The sequence below is a fragment of the Ahaetulla prasina genome, chromosome 3, assembly GCF_028640845.1.
Source record: "Ahaetulla prasina isolate Xishuangbanna chromosome 3, ASM2864084v1, whole genome shotgun sequence".
NCBI classification, from domain to species: domain Eukaryota; kingdom Metazoa; phylum Chordata; class Lepidosauria; order Squamata; family Colubridae; genus Ahaetulla; species Ahaetulla prasina.
This window is the reverse complement of record NC_080541.1, coordinates 14790289-14811174: the sequence shown is the minus strand read 5'-3', so window position 1 is coordinate 14811174 and position 20886 is coordinate 14790289. Positions and strand designations below refer to the sequence as shown.

At 46.5% G+C, this 20886-nt stretch overlaps 1 protein-coding gene across 3 annotated transcripts in view; it reads right to left on the bottom strand.

The window, feature by feature from the left end:
• The window catches only part of ADCY8 (adenylate cyclase 8), a 179694-nt gene extending 163534 nt beyond the window's left edge, over positions 1 to 16160 (bottom strand). For all 3 annotated transcript variants that reach the window (XM_058177076.1, XM_058177077.1, XM_058177078.1), the window contains exon 1: positions 13550 to 16160. In XM_058177076.1, the coding sequence (XP_058033059.1) occupies positions 13550 to 14428 (879 nt within the window). In that variant the 5' untranslated portion in view covers positions 14429 to 16160. The remainder of the gene's footprint in view (positions 1 to 13549) is intronic.
• Between the last annotated feature and the right edge of the window lie 4726 nt (positions 16161 to 20886).

Below are 20886 nucleotides of genomic sequence, written 5' to 3'. Positions count from 1 at the left end.
CAATATCCTTCCCCCAGGTACGGGGTGGGAATGGAGATTTTGCAATATCCTTCACCCCCCCAGGAGTGGGGAGGGAATGGGGTTTTTATGGTACCCTTCCCCTGGAGTGGGGTGGGAATGGAGATTTTGCAGTATCCTTCCCCTGGAGTGGGGTGGGAATGGAGATTTTGCAGTATCCTTCCCCTGGAGTGAGGTGGGAATGGAGATTTTGCAATATCCTTCATCCAGGAGTGGGGTGGGAATGGAAATTTTGCAATATCCTTCCCCCAGGAGTGGGGAGGGAATGGGGAGTTTACAGTATCCTTTCCTACCACGCCCACCAAGCCACACCCACAGAATCAGTAGCTTGATTTCCACCATTGCTTTGGTTGCTTCATCAAGTGTAGCAGTGCCAGTGACAAAATTTTACAGGGGTGAGGGGGCTGAAGAATATTAATAGTATTTATGGTGTTCCTGAGTTCAGATATGAGAGGACGGAAAATGTGACTCCATGAACTAGTAATAGGTTCTATTCTGTGAAATCTTTGTACAGATAAGGAGCTGTTCACCCAGATACAGCTGCAGTGAACGTTCCTTAATCATACTATCCATGATTAGTGTAATCTAAATTTAGGGCAGCTGCGTATCTCTTGGGGTGAGCTGTGCCCTGCGTTAAATAAACAGAAATAGTATGTTTCGGATTAATATTCATGATGTTCCTTAAAATGGGGAAGGGGTTTTCTTAAGGCCAAATAGACCTTTTTCCCTCCTGTTCTATTTGCCTTCCTTCTCTTTCTTTTTTAGAGCTGCCTGAGGAAGGCTTGGGACTTCTGAAAACTATTCATTGATCTTCATTAGCAGATGAGACTTTACTCCAAATAAATAAAGACTTCAACTCATGGAAATCTACATGCAGATTCAAATGACTGTGAGATAGATAGATAGATAGATAGATAGATAGATAGATAGATAGATAGATAGATAGATAGATAGATAGATAGACAGATAATAGATAGATGATAGATAGAGAGATATAGATAGATGATAGATAGATAGATAGATAGATGATAAATTGATAGATGATAGGTAGATGATAGATAGATAGACAGATAGATGATAGATTGATAGATGATAGATAGATAGATGATAGATAGATAGATAGATAATAGATAGATGATAGATAGAGAGATATAGATAGATGATAGATAGATAGATAGATAGATAGATAGATAGATAGATAGATAGATAGATAGATAGATGGTGAATGGACAGATGGACATACAGATGGGATGTTGCTAATCTCTGTTTCAAGGCCATTGAGCCAGCACTGTCCAAAGACATTTCCACAGCCATGTGGCCACCATGATGTCATGGAGCACTGTTACCTTCCCACCAAAGTGGTACCTATTTATCTACCTACATTTGCATGCTTTCAAATTGTTAGGTTGTTAGCAAGAGCTGAGGTGAGGATGGGGACTCACCCCATCGCGTGGCACTCAGGTCTCGAACCTGGACTGCCGGCTTTCCAGCCGACAAGCCCAGAATCTTAACCTTAAAATTATATATATTCCTGTATCTTCCTTAAATAGTCTTTCCTTCCCCTTTGCCAGACAGAAGCTTCCTTGCTCCACTCAGTCTTGGAAATCGAAAATTGCTGGAGCTTAGTTACCCATGCGGTAACTAAGAAGTCGGGAGCTTACTCTGAATTCATCACTCATGATCTGGAGACATCTCGGTGAGATTTATTGCAAAATCTGCCGCCTGCGAGACTGCCTTGGATGGTCATTTGCGAGATTTAACTGGTTCAGAGTGGACATTGATTAATATGGGCAGGCCCCCTGGCAAATATAACTCTGCTGTGTACTGACTGTGCCATCTGCCCTGGCTTCCAATCGGTTTCTGAGTCTAATTCTTTGTAGGCTGATCCAGATGCTTTGGACAACAACTCAAGTCAGGTTTCCCCCACCCCCCTGCCCCACTCAATAGCCATAATGGCTCCGACAGATGGCAGAAATTTAGGATGCAAACCATGGGTGAAATGCTCCCGGTTCGGACCGGATCGCCCAATCCAGTAGCAATGGCGGCAGGTGGTTCAGAGAACTGGTAGCAAAAATCCCTGCCCTCGCCCCCATGCCCAGCTGAGCCACACGATCGTCAGAGCCTTTTTTTTTACTTTTAAAAGCATTTTTTAACAACCACTTCGGCCGAAGAGGTTGTTAAAAAAATGCTTTTAAAGAGTTAAAACAAGGCTCTGACGATCCCAGCTGGGGTGCCTGATAGTCAGAGGCTTTTTTTTTTACTTTTGAAAGCATTTTTTAAAAAGGTAAAAAGTTGAAGCCTGGTAGGCAAAAAATCGGGTGGGGGGGTTCGTGTGTGTGTGTGTGTGTGTGTGTGTGTGTGTGTGTGTGTGTGAGAGAGAGAGAGAGAGAGAGAGAGAGAGAGAGAGAGAGAGAGAGGGAGAGAGAGAAAGAAAGAAAGAAAGAAAGAAGGAAAGAAAGAAAGAAAGAAAGAGGGAAGAAAAAGGAGAGGAAGGAAGGACTACAAACCTGTCACTAGATGCAGCTTCAGAGGATAGTCCAGGGCTGGAAGGGACCTGGAGGTCATCTAGTCCAGGGGTCCCCAACCTTGGTCCCTTTAAGACTTGTGGACTTCAATTCCCAGAGTTCCTCAGCTAGCTTTGCTGGCTGAGGGACTCTGGGAGTTGAACTCCACAAGTCTTAAAGGGACCAAGGTTGGAGACCCCTGATCTAGTCAACCCTGCTCCAGCAGGACATTGTTAGTGAGTTTCTGTCTTTTGATCCCCTAGTCACATAGATGTGCCCATCTAGTCACATGACCCCCCACCAAGCCACGCCCACCAAGCCACACCCACAGAACCGGTAGGAAAGAAATTTAGATTTCACCACTGATGCAAACCGTACAGATAAATCTATGAACGATTCCAAAGAGAGGACCACTTTGTGCTATAAGACTGTAGCCCTGAAATACAGCCTGGTAGAAACTCTGGGGAGGAGGACACTCAGAGGTCACCAAGCTGAGATCTTTTGCTCCATCTGCAAATCTTTGCAATTAACAAGATATATGGTATATTGGTCACTAGGAATCGAAAATCACCTTGAGATATATAAAAATTTCCCAGTTCTCACCCTTCTGGGTGGTCTGTGCCTTCCTTAGTCTTGGGGGTCTGGGACTTTGGGGGTTCGGCACAGTAGCTTAGCTGTTCCTAGCACTGTACTTTGCCCGACAGAAAGAGTTCTGCCCTCATTCTTGGGATCTGCTAGAGCCACTCTCCCACCCATGGAAAAAATTCCAAATCTGTTCTATTAAAAAATTGTAGATTAGCTTGAAGCTCTTCATCATGGAATAGAATAGAGTAGAGTAGAGTAGAGTAGAGTAGAACAGAACAGAACAGAACAGAACAGAACAGAACAGAACAGAATAGAATAGAATAGAATAGAATAACAGAGTTGGAAGGGACTTTGGAGGTCTTCTAATCCAACCCCCTGCCTAGGCAGGAAACCCTACACCACTTCAGACAAATGGTTATCCTGACTGTCAGCAACCTGTGGCTCCAGAACTGCATGAGGCTCTTTGGAACCTCTGCTGTGGCTCTCTGTTGGGTGATCCCACCACTGACTGGCCCCGACCCCGCCCTCCCCTTCAAGTCACTCCTTTCCTGGCATGAGAAGGTAAGGGTGACAGTGTGGGATGGAGAAGCGGCCGGGGTAGAGACAGAGAGATACAGAGAGAGCGGGGAGGGAAGAGAGAAAGAGATGTCAAAAGACTTTTCTGGTTCCCGGTGTTTTTTAACAACCAATTCTCTGCCTAATGACTGGCTGGGGAGGGATGGCTAAGGGGTTCATGTGACTGGTGGAAGTGAGTGAAGTCAAGTTGGCCATGCCCACCCAGGTTTTGTGGCTCCCGGTGTTTTCTTTTCTGTGGGAAATGTCTCTTTGAGTATTTAAGGTTGCAGACCCCTTGGTTATCCAATCTCTTCTTAAAAACTTCCAGTGTTAGAGCATTTACAACTTCTGGAGGCAAGTTGTTCCACTGATTAATTGTTCTGTCAGGAAATTTCTCCTTAGTTCTAAGTTGCTTCTCTCCTTGATTAGTTTCCACCCTAGAGGTCCCAGCCCCGAGTTTTCCTACCACCACTGGGATCATTTTGGCTTTTATTTTCCACATCTTCTTTAGTTCCCCTTTCAGGGCCTGGTACTTTTCTAGCTTGTCATATCCCTTCTTTCGGATGTAACTGTCATTTGGCACCACTAGCCAAAGCAATTTATATACCACTCATTAGCGCTTTACAATATTTTCTGGGTGGTTTCTGTTGTCAGCGTATTGCACTCCCCCCCCCTCCCCGCCATGATCTGGGACCTCATTTGACCCACCTCGGAAGGATGGAAGGCTGAGTCAACCTTGAGCTGGTCAGGATTGAACTCCAGCCTGTGGAACGCAGATCTATAATATTTCTAGCCAATGCACAAAAGCTGGGAATAGCCATACAACAATACCTTGATTCTTAACAATTAAAGGTTGAACAACAAGGTTCAACAGTGCCTTGAACCTTAACAACAAAACCCCCACAATTCTTGACTACATGTGATGTCTAGTTTACTGCAATGGTTAGGTTCATATAATATGTTGAATGCAATTTCCCCAATTCCACTTCAACCTAGGCCAGCATGTTGATGAACCCAGCTGCTCCTTAGCAGACCAAGGTTAGGCAGGTGGAAAATTGTTCCCCAACAATCCAGTACAAAAGTCTATCAAACGACAAACTCTATTCAGCTGTGGTGGGTTTCAAATTTTTTTTTACTACTGGTTCTGTGGTGTGGCTTGGTGGGCGTGGCATGGCTTGGTGGGCGTGGCTTGGTGGGCATGGCAGGGGAAGGATACTATAAAATCTCCATTCCCACCCCACTCCGGGAGAAGGATACTGAGGGGTCTCTGGTGGCTCAGACTGGTAAGACAGTCTGTTATTAACACCGCTGCCTGCAATTACAATTACTGCAGGTTCAAGTCCCACCAGGCCCAAGGTTGACTCAGCCTTCCATCCTTTATAAGGTAGGTAAAATGAGGACCCAGATTGTTGGGAGGGCAATAAGTTGACTTTGTATATAATTATACAAATGGATGAAGACTATTGCTTGACATAGTGTAAGCCGCCCTGAGTCTTCAGAGAAGGGCGGGATATAAATGCAAATAATAAATAAATAAATAAATAAATAATCCCCATTTCCTCCCAATCAGCTGAGACTTGGGAGATAGAGAATAGATGGAGGTGGGGACAGTCAGAATTTTTACTACCGGTTCTCTGAACTACTCAGAATTTACGGTACCGGTTCTCCAGAACTGGTCAGAACCTACTGAAACCCACCTCTGCTATGCAGCCTTTGGAAGAGAAAGGCCACCAAAGCACCAGACTGAGGAAGGCCGATCTAGCTCCTTTCGCTTATCCACTCTTGTGACTGGTCATTTGACAGCTGACCATTACTGACCACCTTTATGGACCACAAGGGATGATAAATATGGATTGCTCGTGCATCACGAGAAAGAGGATGTTGAGGCAGCGTCACGGTAACCGGAAGAAGAGTGGCCTCATTGATGAACCCAAAGGTGCTTTTTTCAAAAGGCAACAGGACTTCCTTGATATAGAATGGAAATAGAAAGAGAAACAATAGAAAGAGAAGAAATAGAAATAGAAATGAAATAGAAATAATAGAAATAAAATAATAGAAATAATAGAAAATAGAAATAGAAATCATAGAAATAGAAATGAAATATGAATCATAGAAATAGAAATCATAGAAATAGAAATCATAGAAATAGAAATCATAGAAATAAAATAATAAAAATAATAGAAAAGAGAAAGAGAAATGAAAGAGAAATAAGAGAAAGAGAAATAAGAGAAAGAGAAATAAAAGAAATAAAAGAAATAGAAATGAAAATGAAATAGAAATAATAGAAATAGAAATAGAGCAGAAGAGAAGAGAAGAGAAGAGAAGAGAAGAGAAGAGAAGAGAAGAGAAGAGAATAACAAGAGTTGGAAGGGACCTTTGAGGTCTTCTAGCCCACCCCCCTGCTCAAGCAGGAGAACCTATACTATCTCAGATAAGTGACTGTCCAATCTCTTCATAAAAACCTCCAGTGAGGAAAAGCCCACGATTTCTGAAGGCAAGCTCTTCCACTGGTCAATTGTCCTCACGGTTAGGAATTATCTTAATTCCAGGTCGCTTCTCTCCTTGATTAATTTCCAACCATTGTTTCTTGTCCTGCCCTCAGGTGCTTTGGAGTATAATTTGCCCCCCCTCTTCTTTGTGGCAGCCCCTGAAATACTGGAATACTGCCATCATGTCACCACTAATTCTCTTCTCTAGACCAGCCAAGCCCACATCCTGCAACTGTTCTTCATATGTTTTAGTCTCCAGGCCTTTGATCATCTTAGTTGCTCATTGTAGAAGAGGCTTCCCCCCCCCTTCATCCATAAAATGGTTGAAGAATTCTTGTTGGCCTTAGCCAGGCTTGTCCAACACGTGGCCCACAAAGCAACCTTACATAACCTGTGCAGAAAGTCAATAAATTCACCAACACCAATTCCATCCCCAGAAGACTTCCAAGCCTCACTGCCACCACCCCTATCTTCACTCCTGTCCCCACTCTGCTACCCACCAAACAGGTGACAGCTGTGCCCAGTCCTATTTGCTTATTTGTACCCTATGACTATCATTAGGTGTTGTACCTTATGATTCTTGATGAACGTATCTTTTCTTTTATGTACACTGAGAGCATTTGCACCAAGACAAATTCCTTGTGTGTCCAATCACACTTGGCCAATAAAAAATTATATTCTATTCCCTTCCCTTCCCTTCCCTTCCCTTCCCTTCCCTTCCATTCCATTCCATTCCATTCCATTCCATTCCATTCCATTCTATTCTATTCTATTCTATTCTATTCTATTCTATTCTATTCTATTCTATTCACCTGCAGCCCACCAAGATTTTTAATTCCTTAATGTGGTGCTAGAGAAGACTCCTGCGAGTCCCTTGGACTACAAGGTGACCAATCCGGTCAGTCCTAGAGGAGATCAACCCTGACTGCTCTTTAGAAGGCCAGATCCATGAAGATGAAACTCAAATACTTTGGCCACCTAATGAGAAAGAAGGACTCACTGGAGAAGAGCCTAATGCTGGGAAAGATTGAGGGCAAAAGAAGAACGGGAGGACAGAGAATGAGGTGGCTGGATGGAGTCACTGAAACAGTAGGCATGAGCTTAAATGGACTCCAGAGGATGGTAGAGGACAGGAATGCCTGGAGGAACATTGTCCATGGAGTCGCAATGTGTCGGACATGACTTCACAACTAACAACAACAACAATATGGTCTCTTTCCCTCTTTAAGTTCCCCAGACTTGCCCTAAAGAATGCCATCCCTGCCAAGAAGGGAATGGACATCGCATGGTCTTCTAACCTTGGCAACTTTAACACCTGTGGATTTCAACTCTCAGCAAAGTTACCTGAGGAATTCTGGGAGTTGGAAGTCCACAAGTCTTAATATATATATTAATTTCATTTAGCTTTCCATGACAAAAATGCATGAGTCTATACAAAACTGGTTACCTACTTAAAGGGGAACCTGACATATGCAGAGTTTGCAAATAGGGATGTTCTTTCTGTCCAACCTGGAAATAGGGTTCTTAGCCAATTCCTGATAGAGATTACTGATTTCTCTTTTTTACTTATTTCCAATCCCATCATCAAGTTTCCCTGAGTGGCGAACAAATGAAAGCAAAGGTTTCTTTTTAAAAAATAATAATAGAAATCTAGTCAAATCACAATCCGATCACAGCATCGCTCTAAAAACCCAGCGGCTGAACAGAGCAGAGATAAAACTCATTCAACCAAAGAGCAAAATGACTGCGAGCGCTACGTTTCCTGGTCTCAAGACACAATGTGGCTGCAATAAGCCAGGAAGATTAAAATGTTTCAGGACTTTAAGCCAGTTTTAGAGAGCATTTAAAAAAACTTGGGCCAGGGCAGAGAAAACAAGGGAGACATGACAGGGAGGGCATGATACGCCGTGCAGTGTTAGAACACACTTTCTAAAACAGGGGTCTCCAACCTTGGCAATTTTAAGACCTGTGGACTTCAACTCCCAGCAAAGCTAGCTGAGGAATTCAGCGAGTTGAAGTCCACAAGTCTTAAATTGCCAAGGTTGAGACCCCTGTTCTAAAAGATCTTCCCTTGCAGCTCACTTGGACTGCATTCATCTCTCCTATCAACAGAGTTCACCTTGCCAACAAAAGTGTGTATAGTCAAGGCTATGATTTCCCCAGTTGCAATGTATGTCTGTGAAAGTTGGACCATAAGGAAGGCTGAGCGCCAAAGAATGGAGGCCTTTGAACTCTGGTGCTGGAGAAGACTCCTGCGAGTCCCTTGGACTACAAGGTGACCAATCCGGTCAGTCCTAGAGGAGATCAACCCTGACTGCTCTTTAGAAGGCCAGATCCATGAAGATGAAACTCAAATACTTTGGCCACCTAATGAGAAAGAAGGACTCACTGGAGAAGAGCCTAATGCTGGGAAAGATTGAGGGCAAAAGAAGAACGGGAGGACAGAGAATGAGGTGGCTGGATGGAGTCACTGAAACAGTAGGCATGAGCTTAAATGGACTCCAGAGGATGGTAGAGGACAGGAATGCCTGGAGGAACATTGTCCATGGAGTCGCAATGTGTCGGACATGACTTCACAACTAACAACAACAACAATATGGTCTCTTTCCCTCTTTAAGTTCCCCAGACTTGCCCTAAAGAATGCCATCCCTGCCAAGAAGGGAATGGACATCGCATGGTCTTCTAACCTTGGCAACTTTAACACCTGTGGATTTCAACTCTCAGCAAAGTTACCTGAGGAATTCTGGGAGTTGGAAGTCCACAAGTCTTAATATATATATTAATTTCATTTAGCTTTCCATGACAAAAATGCATGAGTCTATACAAAACTGGTTACCTACTTAAAGGGGAACCTGACATATGCAGAGTTTGCAAATAGGGATGTTCTTTCTGTCCAACCTGGAAATAGGGTTCTTAGCCAATTCCTGATAGAGATTACTGATTTCTCTTTTTTACTTATTTCCAATCCCATCATCAAGTTTCCCTGAGTGGCGAACAAATGAAAGCAAAGGTTTCTTTTTTAAAAAAATAATAATAGAGAAATCTAGTCAAATCACAATCCGATCACAGCATCGCTCTAAAAACCCAGCGGCTGAACAGAGCAGAGATAAAACTCATTCAACCAAAGAGCAAAATGACTGCGAGCGCTACGTTTCCTGGTCTCAAGACACAATGTGGCTGCAATAAGCCAGGAAGATTAAAATGTTTCAGGACTTTAAGCCAGTTTTAGAGAGCATTTTAAAAAACTTGGGCCAGGGCAGAGAAAACAAGGGAGACATGACAGGGAGGGCATGATACACCGTGCAGTGTTAGAACACACTTTCTAAAACAGGGGTCTCCAACCTTGGCAATTTTAAGACCTGTGGACTTCAACTCCCAGCAAAGCTAGCTGAGGAATTCAGGGAGTTGAAGTCCACAAGTCTTAAAATTGCCAAGGTTGGAGACCCCTGTTCTAAAAGATCTTCCCTTGCAGCTCACTTGGACTGCATTCATCTCTCCTATCAACAGAGTTCACCTTGCCAACAAAAGTGCGTATAGTCAAGGCTATGATTTCCCCAGTTGCAATGTATGTCTGTGAAAGTTGGACCATAAGGAAGGCTGAGCGCCAAAGAATGGAGGCCTTTGAACTCTGGTGCTGGAGAAGACTCCTGCGGAGTCCCTTGGACTGCAAGGCGATCAAACCGGTCAGTCCTAGGAGAGATCAACCCTGACTGCTCTTTAGAAGGCCAGATCCTGAAGATGAAACTCAAAGATATTGGCCACGTAATGAGAAGGAAGGACTCACTGGAGAAGAGCCTCATGCTGGGAAAGATTGAGGGCAAAAGAAGAAGGGGACGACAGAGAAGGAGGTGGCTGGATGGAGTCACTGAAAAAGTTGGGAATCTTGCTCCTAAAAGAATCCAGTGTATTTTCCAAGCCACAAAGTCTAACACCCATAAGGAATTCTTACCACCTCACCCATCAAATACACTAGGACTGTGTTTAATGACCTGCTAAGCTGAGTTACTCAATCTATCTCTTCTTCTGGGTTTGTAACACCATATGTTGAGCCATAAGTTAAGTAGGTCAAGTGGGCTTGCATAACATACTAAACCACAATAAAATAAAATATTCACCCTTTAAACCAACCCAGATTACCCTATTATGCAATAGGTGTGTGCAAATCTCACAATTTCAAGGGCAGAATATTCTGTTCTTTTCTAGAACATTCTGTTTTTCTCCTGCTTTAGTCTGCCTGGGGGAACTTCTTTTCTGGAAGGAATTGTTTTGGAACAGGAAATAAATCTGAAATGATAGCTTTCCCCTTCCTTATCAAATGCACCTGTTAGATCAGGGGTCTCCAACCTTGGCAACTTTAAGACTTGTGGCCTTCAACTCCCAGAGTTGCCATGGTTGGAGTCCCCTATGTTAGATCATTTACTGACCCGTTGAAAGATTTTGTGTGGATGCCATTAATATGTGTCAGTCTGACCTTTAACCCTCCTGGCCAAACCAATTTCTAAACTAAGTGTAGAGCTTTCTCACATTCGGACTGGATATTGTTGCGGCAAATTATATTGAATTCTGTCACAAGATGAAAACCTGTAGGAAGTTTTCAGTTCTGAGTATTCTTTCTTTCCTGGAATGAGCATCTGCATAAAATAAACAGCTAAATCAATAAACAAATTCGCCATGCCTTCTGGAAGTCAAATTTTTAATAATTGCATTGTTTTAGTTCCCAGTCCTTTTTTTTTGAGTTCCCAGAAACCAAACCACAAAGACTCAGCATAATTTATCTCCGAATTACCAATTTACCAAATAAATGGCTGACCTATGGTCTTCCTATTTGCCCCTAAATTAATCACAACTGAGAATCAGACCACCAGCCAAACTGGTTGTACTGAGCTCAAGTTGATTCATGTTAAATAGAGTTTCAGAGCTTTCAGAACACGAACCTGAAGAGCGGCAGAACCACGCTGAATTCAACTAGCCTGATTTAACGGACAGATGAGAATTGATATCATCCTGGGGGCCTCAGCCACAGATTTAGCAGGTGGCTTGGGCCACCTGACCACATTCAAGCTGTCATTTGATAAACATCAGAACTAAACAGCTGGGATACTGATGGGAAAGTCCTACAGATACGACAGGTGAATCGCACAAGTTTGAAATTGCACAACATCTCACTCCAAAATAACAATAACAACAACAACAACAACAACAACAACAATAACAATAACAACTGGCCAGGGATCTCAGCTAACAAACCACAGCAGTCAGCCAGCAAAAGCTGGGAAGAGTGTTATAAAGGCAGAAATCCTATATACCAACTTGTCCCAGCCTGGGTGTGTTCAAGTCCCATAATGCCTAATCTCAGCCCCAGCAAAACAACATGGGTGTTGAAGTACCAGACAGTTAGAGGGGAACACGCACACAGCAGCACCTGGGGAAGAGTCCTGACTCGGTGGCTCAAGTGGCTAAGACACTGAGCTTGTCGATCAGGAAGGTTCGACAGTTCGGCGGTTCGAATCCCTAGGATAGTTCTCCTGCGTGAGCAGGGGGTTGGACTAGATGACCTCCAAGGTCCCTTCCAACTCTGTTACTGTATAGTTCTCCTGCGCGAGCAGGGGGTTGGACTAGATGACCTCCAAGGTCCCTTCCGACTCTGTTGCTGTTAAATTGAACGAGGATGACTTTACTTTTCATGTTCCGCTTGTCATATGTATATAAGGCTACTCTCAAAAACAGCTCTTCTTCCGCTTGATGAACTCTGCTGAATAATTGATCAAATACTACAGGGACCCAATGCAGCATTTGAATGAGAGCTCAGAGGAGAAAGAATTACGTGACATTATCTGAGGACACCAAAACAAGCTCCCTTCGTTCTAAAAGTCTGGATTTGTACACTGTCCGATGTGATTGGCAGATTCCCCCTCCTGGCCTTGGTGGCCTTGAAGACTATTTTGAGGGGTGGGGGGAAAGTATGGGGCTGACTGGGAGATGCACTACATCTGGGTGTTCCAGATTAAAGCAGCTTCATTTGGTGTAAGAATATTGTGCTCTAGCTGGGAATCTACGGGATATTTCTCCGAAATGATCTGGCAACCCAGAAGGAAGGAAGGCCAATTTGGGATGACCTTGGGTCAATTTTCTTGGCCGTCTGTAAAAGAAGAACGGGACGCCACTATATTTTGTGGTTTTTCCCTCCATTCTGAGGCTCCCCCGGGTGGCTGGACTTCAACTCCCATGATAGCTGGAAAGGATCAACTTAGGAAAAATGAGATTCGGGACGGACACAATCCTAAAAAGTCTCTTTCCCCCTGATTAAGTAGTGCTACCAACCACACTTGCTTTTGCAAAGGATGTTGTTTTTCAGGAGCCACCATCCTGAAAATGCAAAGAGCATTCTTGTTGTGTTTTGCAAAAGGATCTTTTCCTCTCCTTACCATAACTGCAGACAAATTGCTACCAACCTGCCTTCCATTGAAGACCTGTATACTGCACGAGTCAAAAAGAGGGCTGTGAAAATATTTACAGACCCCTCACATCCTGGACACATAAACTGTTTCAACTCCTACCCTCAAAATGACGCTATAGAGCACTGCACACCAGAACAACTAGACACAAGAACAGTTTTTCCCCGAACGCCATCACTCTGCTAAACAAATAATTTACAAACACTGTCAAATTATTTACTAAATCTGCATTACTATTAATCTTCTCATCGTTCCCATCACCCATCTCCTTCCACTGATGACTGTAGGACTGTAACTTTGTTGCTTGTATCCTTACGATTTATACTGATTGTTTCCTGATTGCTTATTTGTACCCTATGACTATCATTAAGTGTTGTACCGTAGAATTCTTGATGATCTTTTCTTTTATGTACACCAAGAACATATATGCACCAAGACAAATTCTTTGTGTGTCCAATCACACTTGGCCAATAAAAAATTCTATTCTATTCTATTCTATTCTATTCTATTCTATTCTATTCTATTCTACTCTACTCTACTCATTCTATTCTATTCTATTCTATTCTATTCTATTCTATTCTATTCTACTCTACTCATTCTAGTCTAGTCTAGTCTAGTCTAATCTAGTCTAGTCTACTCATTCTATTCTATTCTATTCTATTCTATTCTATTCTATTCTATTCTATTCTATTCTACTCTACTCTACTCTACTCTACTCTACTCTACTCTACTCTATTCTATTCTATTCTATTCTATTCTATTCTATTCTATGATCTCAGAATCCTACACATCTTAGGCAGGACGTGCTATATCGTGTCCTGCTTAGGTTTGCTCTAGCAACAATCTGCCACCACTTCCAACTAACCTCGAGTAGAGGTGAACTGACTTGCCCAACTGGGTTTGGGAGGGGGGGGGAGAAGAAGAAGGAATGCACAAGAAATACCTGGTTGATGGAGATCACCACCTGTCTAGGGATGAAGGTCTGCATGATGAGCTGCAGGAGGGAGGTAACTAAGCCAGCCAAAATAGCCCAGGTGAGGGGCAGAGGGAGCATGCTGTAGGTGGCAAAGAGAGTGAAGAGCACGTAGCCAATGCCGTCGCCAAGGAGACCACAACCCAAGCCCGCAGCCAAGATTTGGGTGGCCATCGCCACCCAGGTGACCACCCCGCTGTATTGCAGGTAGGTGTAAGAGGTCGTGTCCTTCCTGACCACCACTAAGGCACAGATGACCACTTCGATGCCCGTGAAGAAGCCCAGCAGAATGCCCTTGAGGGGGTCCATGGGGGCCGAAGCCAAAGTCAGGTGGAGCAACAGGAGAGTCAGCTTGGTGAGCACATCCAAGATGTTCACCACCACTTCCGACTTCCGCCTCTGGCCCAGGAAGTAGCGTTGGTAGAGGCGCTCCAAGTCCCGAGACTTGAAGGAGTTGCGTAAAGTGGGGAAGATCACCCCCCGGTAAGTATAACCCCAGTTCAGGAAGAAATCGGAGTTGCTGGGAGCACAATCCAGGTGCAGGAAGCCCAGATCTCCACTGCTGCTGCTGCGTTCGGGGAAGACTTTGGTGCTCCCATTGTTGTGGCCACTGAGGCTCTTTCCCCCGGATTGACGCCGGGAAGGATGGCTGTGGTTGGGGCAGCAGGACTCTTCGGAGCCGAGGGCTTTGCCACTGCAGTGTTCTTGAATGAAACGCTGCTCCGTGATGTGGCGCACGGCGGTCTGCCACAGCAGGCGTTGGGAGCGGGCACCGCCGCTAGGGGGTGTCTGGTTGATGGTGTACAACTCGTCGCTGTCGCTCAAGCAACGTACCTCGGACAGCTCCATCGTTGGTGGGAGGTTGGAGCAGGAGGAGGAGGAAGGTCCTCCCCTGTCACATTGAAAGGCAGCTGGGTTTTTTTTTCCTCCCCTCCCCCCCACCTCCTCGGCAGGGGGATCAAAGGTCAGTCAGCAGCGGCAGAAGACAGGGTCCTCTCCATGCCTTGGTTGGCACTGGATATACCTTGGCAGCAAGGCGGGCCTTCGCCAACTGCATCCCCTCCGGCTTCCAGGTCAGCTGGGCAGGGTGAAAAGTAGGGCAGGAAGGCTGGTTAAGTAGAATCGAAGCCACAGGCCCCCAAGTCCTGTCTGGTAGCTTCCATGGAGCCTAGACCCAAAGTAAAGGAAGGCTACATACACTTGGGCGCCTTTGGGATCGTGGGGAGGGGCAGATCCCCCAAAGAGGCCAGCATGGAAGCTCCCATCCTACATTCTGAGCCACACACCCCCACACACACCTCCTTGTTTTCCTTGGCAGCCTTCCAAGTTTCAGGCAGAAGCCTTATCCTCCCATCCTTTGAAGTTCCTGAAGTTCCTTGCAGCCTTAGACGGAATCCAAGGAAAAGAGAAAGCTGCAATCCCACAGACAGGCGGGATTTTTTTATTTTTTATTTTAATAAGCCCACACGGGTGGAGATTAAGGGCGAGAGGGAGCGCAATGCAACTTCTCCAGGGCTGGAAGTTACGGGTTTAAGTTAGGAGACAGGTGGGTCAGGAGAAACCAGCTGGCGACCTCTTGAGGCTATACAGACGCAGCTGGGAAGGCTGGAGGCGGCCGTAACTGCGGGGGATCTCGGTCGTTCTCCGAGCGGCTGCTGAAAAGCGGCGACATCGGTCCAAGCAAGGGAGGGAAGGAGGGACCGGACGAGCGGCGAGTGGAAGAACCGACGGAAAGGAAAGCCAAGGGCCAAGATCAAGCCCCGGAACCAGGATCGCGGAGGCAGGGCGCCTTTGCAGCCACGGAGCAGGCGGGAAGCGGACGAAGCAGCTTCAAGGCAGGCGGCCCAACAAGGCTTGACTCTCTCGGGGCCGGAGCATCATCATCATCGTCATCACTGGACGGGCGTCCTGACAGCCCTGCCGCGATCGCCGCCCCCCGAGGCTGCAGCGGTACCAGACGGGCAGGAAGCGAGGACTTTTTCTTTTCTTGCGGGAGATCTTGAAGCGAGGCATGGCCCGGGGTGGGGAGTGGTTGGTTGTTTGGGTGGGTGGGTGGAATGCAGAGTCGGGAGCCGAAGGAATGGATCCGCTCCGGGCTACCCGACCGTTTGCTCCGCAGCCGGAGAGCCGGCTGCAGCGGCGGCGGCGGGATGCATCACCGGTTTCTGCAACCCGCCGCCCTCCGTCCTCTTTGCGCTCCCACGCCGCGGGTGGACCAGCCGGCTCCCCCGGGTCACGCGCGCCACAGCCGCCAAGCCAGCTTCCTCCCCCAGGCGCCGGGCTGCCTTTCCGCGGAGGGGGAAACCGAGGGAGCCCCGGACACAAGAACAGACCGACAGACCGTCGGGACGGGGCCCGAACCGAGGCAGATCCGTCGCGGGAACACTTGCCTCTCCTGGCGCAGGACTTTGCAGAGACGATCCCCCCCACACACAGCTCCACCTCTCCCCACCTTGCCAAAGTTGCTGCGCGCTCCGGGCTCGCCGCTCAGTTCCCGGACCGCGTCTGCCGGCCGAGCTCGGCTGCTTGCTTCGGTTCCTGCAGCCCGGAACGGTCGAAATCCGAGCCGGCGAAGGGACGATTCGGCTGGGCTTCTCCTCGCCCAGCCGCCTCTTCGCTTGGGAAGGGCAGAACCCAGCGCGGTCAGCTGATGGCCCGGTGACGTCAGGCTCTCGGCTCTCGGCTCCCCTGGGCGCCCACTTAAAGAAGTACCAGCCTCCTTCTCGTCCCTCTCCCCTCCCCTCCTCTCCCCTTTCCCTCCCCCAGAGAAGAAGCGACGGCTTGCCCGCGGGAGTCCGTTCACACCTGTCCCATCACACGCGCCCCACACCTGCTTGGTGGCCAAAAAAAAAAAAAAAAAACACTAACTCCGGCCCCGAGGCTCTACCCGGCCAGGAGTTTGCCCGAACGCGCAAGTGCGCAAACTTGGTCTCTTGGCTTTTGGGGAAGCTGCAGAAGGGGCGTTTGTGGAGTTTTAGTGGGCAGGAGGAGATTATTATTTTTTTTTTAAAAAAATGTCGATCCGAGTTAGAACCGGTTCAGCTCAAGGCGGAGAGAGGAGGGAAGAGGGAGGGGCGGACGGAGTGGGTGGGGGTGAAAGAGAGGGGGGGATGGGATGGGATAGGATGGGATGGGATGGAGGAAGGAAGGAAGAAAGGTAAATGAGAGCGGGAGGAAGGTAAAGAAAGAAAGAAAGAGGTATCTTTAAGCCCTCAGTAAACTTGACCACGTTTTTAGTCTGGTACCAGAAGTTGAGTTGACTTGAAAGATGACCAAGACCTCAATCATCCTAGAGGACCAGGAGTCGAGGCTTAAAATATAGTGAAGCCGATTCTGAGTGAGTAGAAGATTCTTCACAACAGAGTGATATCAATTTTTCAGAGATGGTGGGCCTTCCTTGGTTTGGAGCAGGCCATGAATCCGTGCATTCATCCATCCATCCATCTATCCCCTTATCATCCACAAAGAAAACAGCAATAGCACTTGGGCTTATATACCACTTTACAGTCTTGTCTAAGCCATTTACAGAGTCAGCCTATTGCCCCCAACAATCTGGGTCCTCATTTTATCAATCTCAGAAAGATGGAAAACTTAAATCAACCTTGAGCTTGGATCAGGAATGAACTGATGCCAGTCAGCAGAATTAGCTTGCAATACTGCATTCTAACCACTGCGCCACTACAGCTCTGGTTAGAATGCAGTATGCATTCTAAATTACCCCAAATTGGGTAAAAGTAGTTTTAGCCAGTTTGGGATAATTTATCCAGGTTTGGAAAACACTGGATTAAGGCATCAGGCTAGAAACCAGAAGACCGTGAGTTCTAGTCCTAGCTGAGACATCAAGCCAGCTGTGTAACCTTGGACCAGTTCCTCTCTCTCAGTCCTAGGAAGAGAACAGTGGTGAGGCATTTCTGAAATCTTTCAAAGAAGGCTTTAGGGACTAGTCCATGCAGTCTTCAGGAGTCAACAATGACTCAAGGACACAAGGAAGGGGAAGGGAAGGGGAAGGGAAGGGAAGGGAAGAAGAGGGAAGGGAAAGAAGAGAAGGGAAGGAATGAGAAGAGGGAAGGGAAGGGAGAAGGAAAGAAATGGAGATGAGAAGAGGGAAGGGAAGGGAAGGGAAAGGAAAGAAAAAAAGAGGGAAGAGAAGGAATGTTAAGAAGGAAGGGAAGGGAGAAGGAAAGAAATGGAGATGAGAAGAGGAAGGAAGGAAGGAAGGAAGGAAGAAGAGGAAGGAAGGAAGGAAGGAAGGAAGGGAAGAGGAAGGAAGGAAGGAAGGAAGGAAGGAATGAGAAAAGGAAGGAAGGAAGGAAGGAAGGAAGGAAAGAAATGGAGATGAGAAGAGGGAAGGGAAGGGAAGGGAAGAGAAGGGAAGGGAAGAAGAGGGAAGAGAAGGAATGTTAAGAAGGAAGAGAAGGGAGAAGGAAAGAAATGGAGATGAGAAGAGGGAAGGGAAGGGAAGGGAAGGCAAGGAATGAGAAGAGGGAAGGAAAGGAATGAGAAAAGGGAAGGGAAGGGAAGGGAAGGAAAGAAGAGGGAAGGGAAAGGAAGGAATGAGAAGAGGGAAGGGAGAAGGAAAGAACTGGGGATGAGAAGAGGGAAGGCAAGGCAAGGGAGAAGTGGGGAAGGGAAGGGAAGAAGGGAGGAAGGGGGAGGGAGGGAGGAGCTCAGGAGAGAATTCGATTGGAAGTAGGAGTCATTAAGGATCTTAATGACAGAGTTCCAAACTCTGCCTCTAGAAATCTCTTCTCACTTGTCCTCTCTAGCTGGAAAGGGAAAGATAGTCCAGCCTGATTGAGAGAACAAGGGGAAGGATTGGACAGTTGCTCAATGCAGGGAGAAGCTGCTGCAGAGCCTCCTCCCTGCAGAAGGAAGAAGGCACCAGCTGACCAAAATTCTGCTCCCCACTGCAGAAAGATGGAAAGATGGAAATTTTGCAAAGAACAAGCACTGCAAATATGGAGCATCCCTAATGCTCATTTCTTTGCCTTTCATGAGGGGTGGGAAGAGATTGATTGGGAGGGAGGGAGGGAGGGACGAAGGAAGGAAAGAAGATGGGATGGGATAGGATGGGATGGAGGAAGGAAGGAAGGAAGGTAAATGAGGGAGGGAGGAAGGTAATTGAGGGAAGGAGGGGAAGGAAGGAAGGAAGGAAAGGAAGGAAGGAAGGAAGATGGGTTGGGATGGGATGGGATGGGATGGAGGAAGGAAGGAAGATGGGAGGGAAGGAAGGAAGGAAGGAAGGAAGGAAGGAAGGAAGGAAGGAAGGAAGATGGGATGGGATGGGATGAGATGGAGGAAGGAAGGAAGGAAGGTAAATGAGGAAGATGGGATGGGATGGGATGGAGGAAGGAAGGAAGGTAAATGAGGAGGGAGAAAGGTAATTGAGGGAAGGAGGGGAAGGAAGGAAGGAAGGAAAGGAAGGAAGGAAGGAAGATGGGTTGGGATGGGATGGGATGGGATGGAGGAAGGAAGGAAGGAAGGTAAATGAGGGAAGGAGGGGAAGGAAGGAAGGAAGGAAAGGAAGGAAGGAAGGAAGATGGGTTGGGATGGGATGGGATGGGATGGGATGGGATGGAGGAAGGAAGGAAGGAAGGAAGGAGGGAAGGAGGAAGGAAGGAAGGAAGGAAGGAAGGAAGATGGGTTGGGATGGGATGGGATGGGATGGGATGGGATGGAGGAAGGAAGGAAGGAAGGTAATTGTGGGAAGGAGGGGAAGGAAGGAAGGAAGGAAGGAAGGAAGGAAGGAAGGTGGGATGGGATGGGATGGGATGGGATGGAGGAAGGAAGGAAGGTAAATGAGGGAGGGAGGAAGGTAATTGAGGGAAGGAGGGGAAGGAAGGAAGGAAGGAAGGAAGGAAGGAAGATGGGTTGGGATGGGATGGGATGGGATGGGATGGGATGGAGGAAGGAAGGAAGGAAGGTAAATGAGGGAAGGAGGGGAAGGAAGGAAGGAAAGGAAGAAAGGAAGGAAGCAAGCAAGCAAGCTAGCTAGCTAGCTCGCTCAAAGTTCTTCTAGTCCAACCCCTTGCTCAAGGCAGGAGGATTTATACTATCAAGGTCAAATGGTTTTAAAAACCTCAAATGATGGAATAAACACAACTCTGGGAGGCAAGGTATTCCATTGATTAATTGTTCTCACCATCAGGAAATTTTGCCTTACTTCTACTGTGGGATCTCTCTTTCATAAGCTTCCACCCATTACTTCTTGTCCTGCCCTCTGGTGCAGGAAAGGAAAGGAGGAGGCAAGGACTGGTTGTTTAGGAGTTTCTATCTTCAAACTTTTCCAAAAAGGATGTTAGGTAGTCTCTTTAGGTGGGCCACTTAGGTTAACTGCCGGTAGATTGGAAGAGCTTGGAGACCCTCCTTTCCTCCTAGAATATGCTACATCTCAGCCTCAAAACATCCTGAGGGTCTCTCAGCCAAGGGTTTATCAGGCCTGACTGTGCTTTGCCTTTTGAGATCTGCTTGGCTAAGAGATTTATACACCTGTTTAGATTAACAAACTTGGAAGGGACCTTGTAGGTCATCTAGTCCAACCCTCTGCCCAAGCAGGAAATCCTACACCATCTCTGACAGAGGGCAGTCCAGTCTCTTCTTGAAAGCTTCCAGTGATGAAGCTCCCACAACTTCCGAAGGCCACTTCTGTTCCATGGGTTGATTGTTTTCGCTGTCAGAAAATTTCTCCTTATTTCTAGGTTGAATCTCTCCTTGGTCAGTTTCCATCCATTATTCCTTGTCTGGCCTTCAGGTGCTTTGGAAAATAGCTTGACCCCTTCCTCTCTATGGCAGCCCCTCAAATATTGGAAGACTGCTATCATGTCTCCCCTGGTCCTTCTCTTCACCAGATTGGCCATGCCCAGTTCCTGTAACCGTTCTTTGTATGTTTTAGTTTCCAGTCCCCTAATCATTCTGGTTGCTCTTCTCTGCCCTTTTTCTGGAGTCTCAACATCTCTTTTGTAGTTGAAGCCAATGTTGACCACAGAGAAGATGTTTAAGAACGTCAAGCCAGATGAATTCTCTAACTCCCTTCACTATAAAGAATTTTAGCTAATCTAGACCCAGATTTCAGTTCCCAGATGGTTGTTGGCTTGGTACAGCGAAAACATTTTCTTTGGAGTCCTGTTTTAGAACAAACGTCTTCTTTTAGCTTCATACCCACCTTTATCAAGTGAAGCAAGGATTCGTTTTTCATAAACGCTGCTTAAAGAGCATTAGACCTTCTGTGCAGGGGTGGTATTCACTCATCTTCGCGATCAGTTTGCAAATGTGAGCGCGCCACCTATGCGCATGCGCAGAGCCTTCCA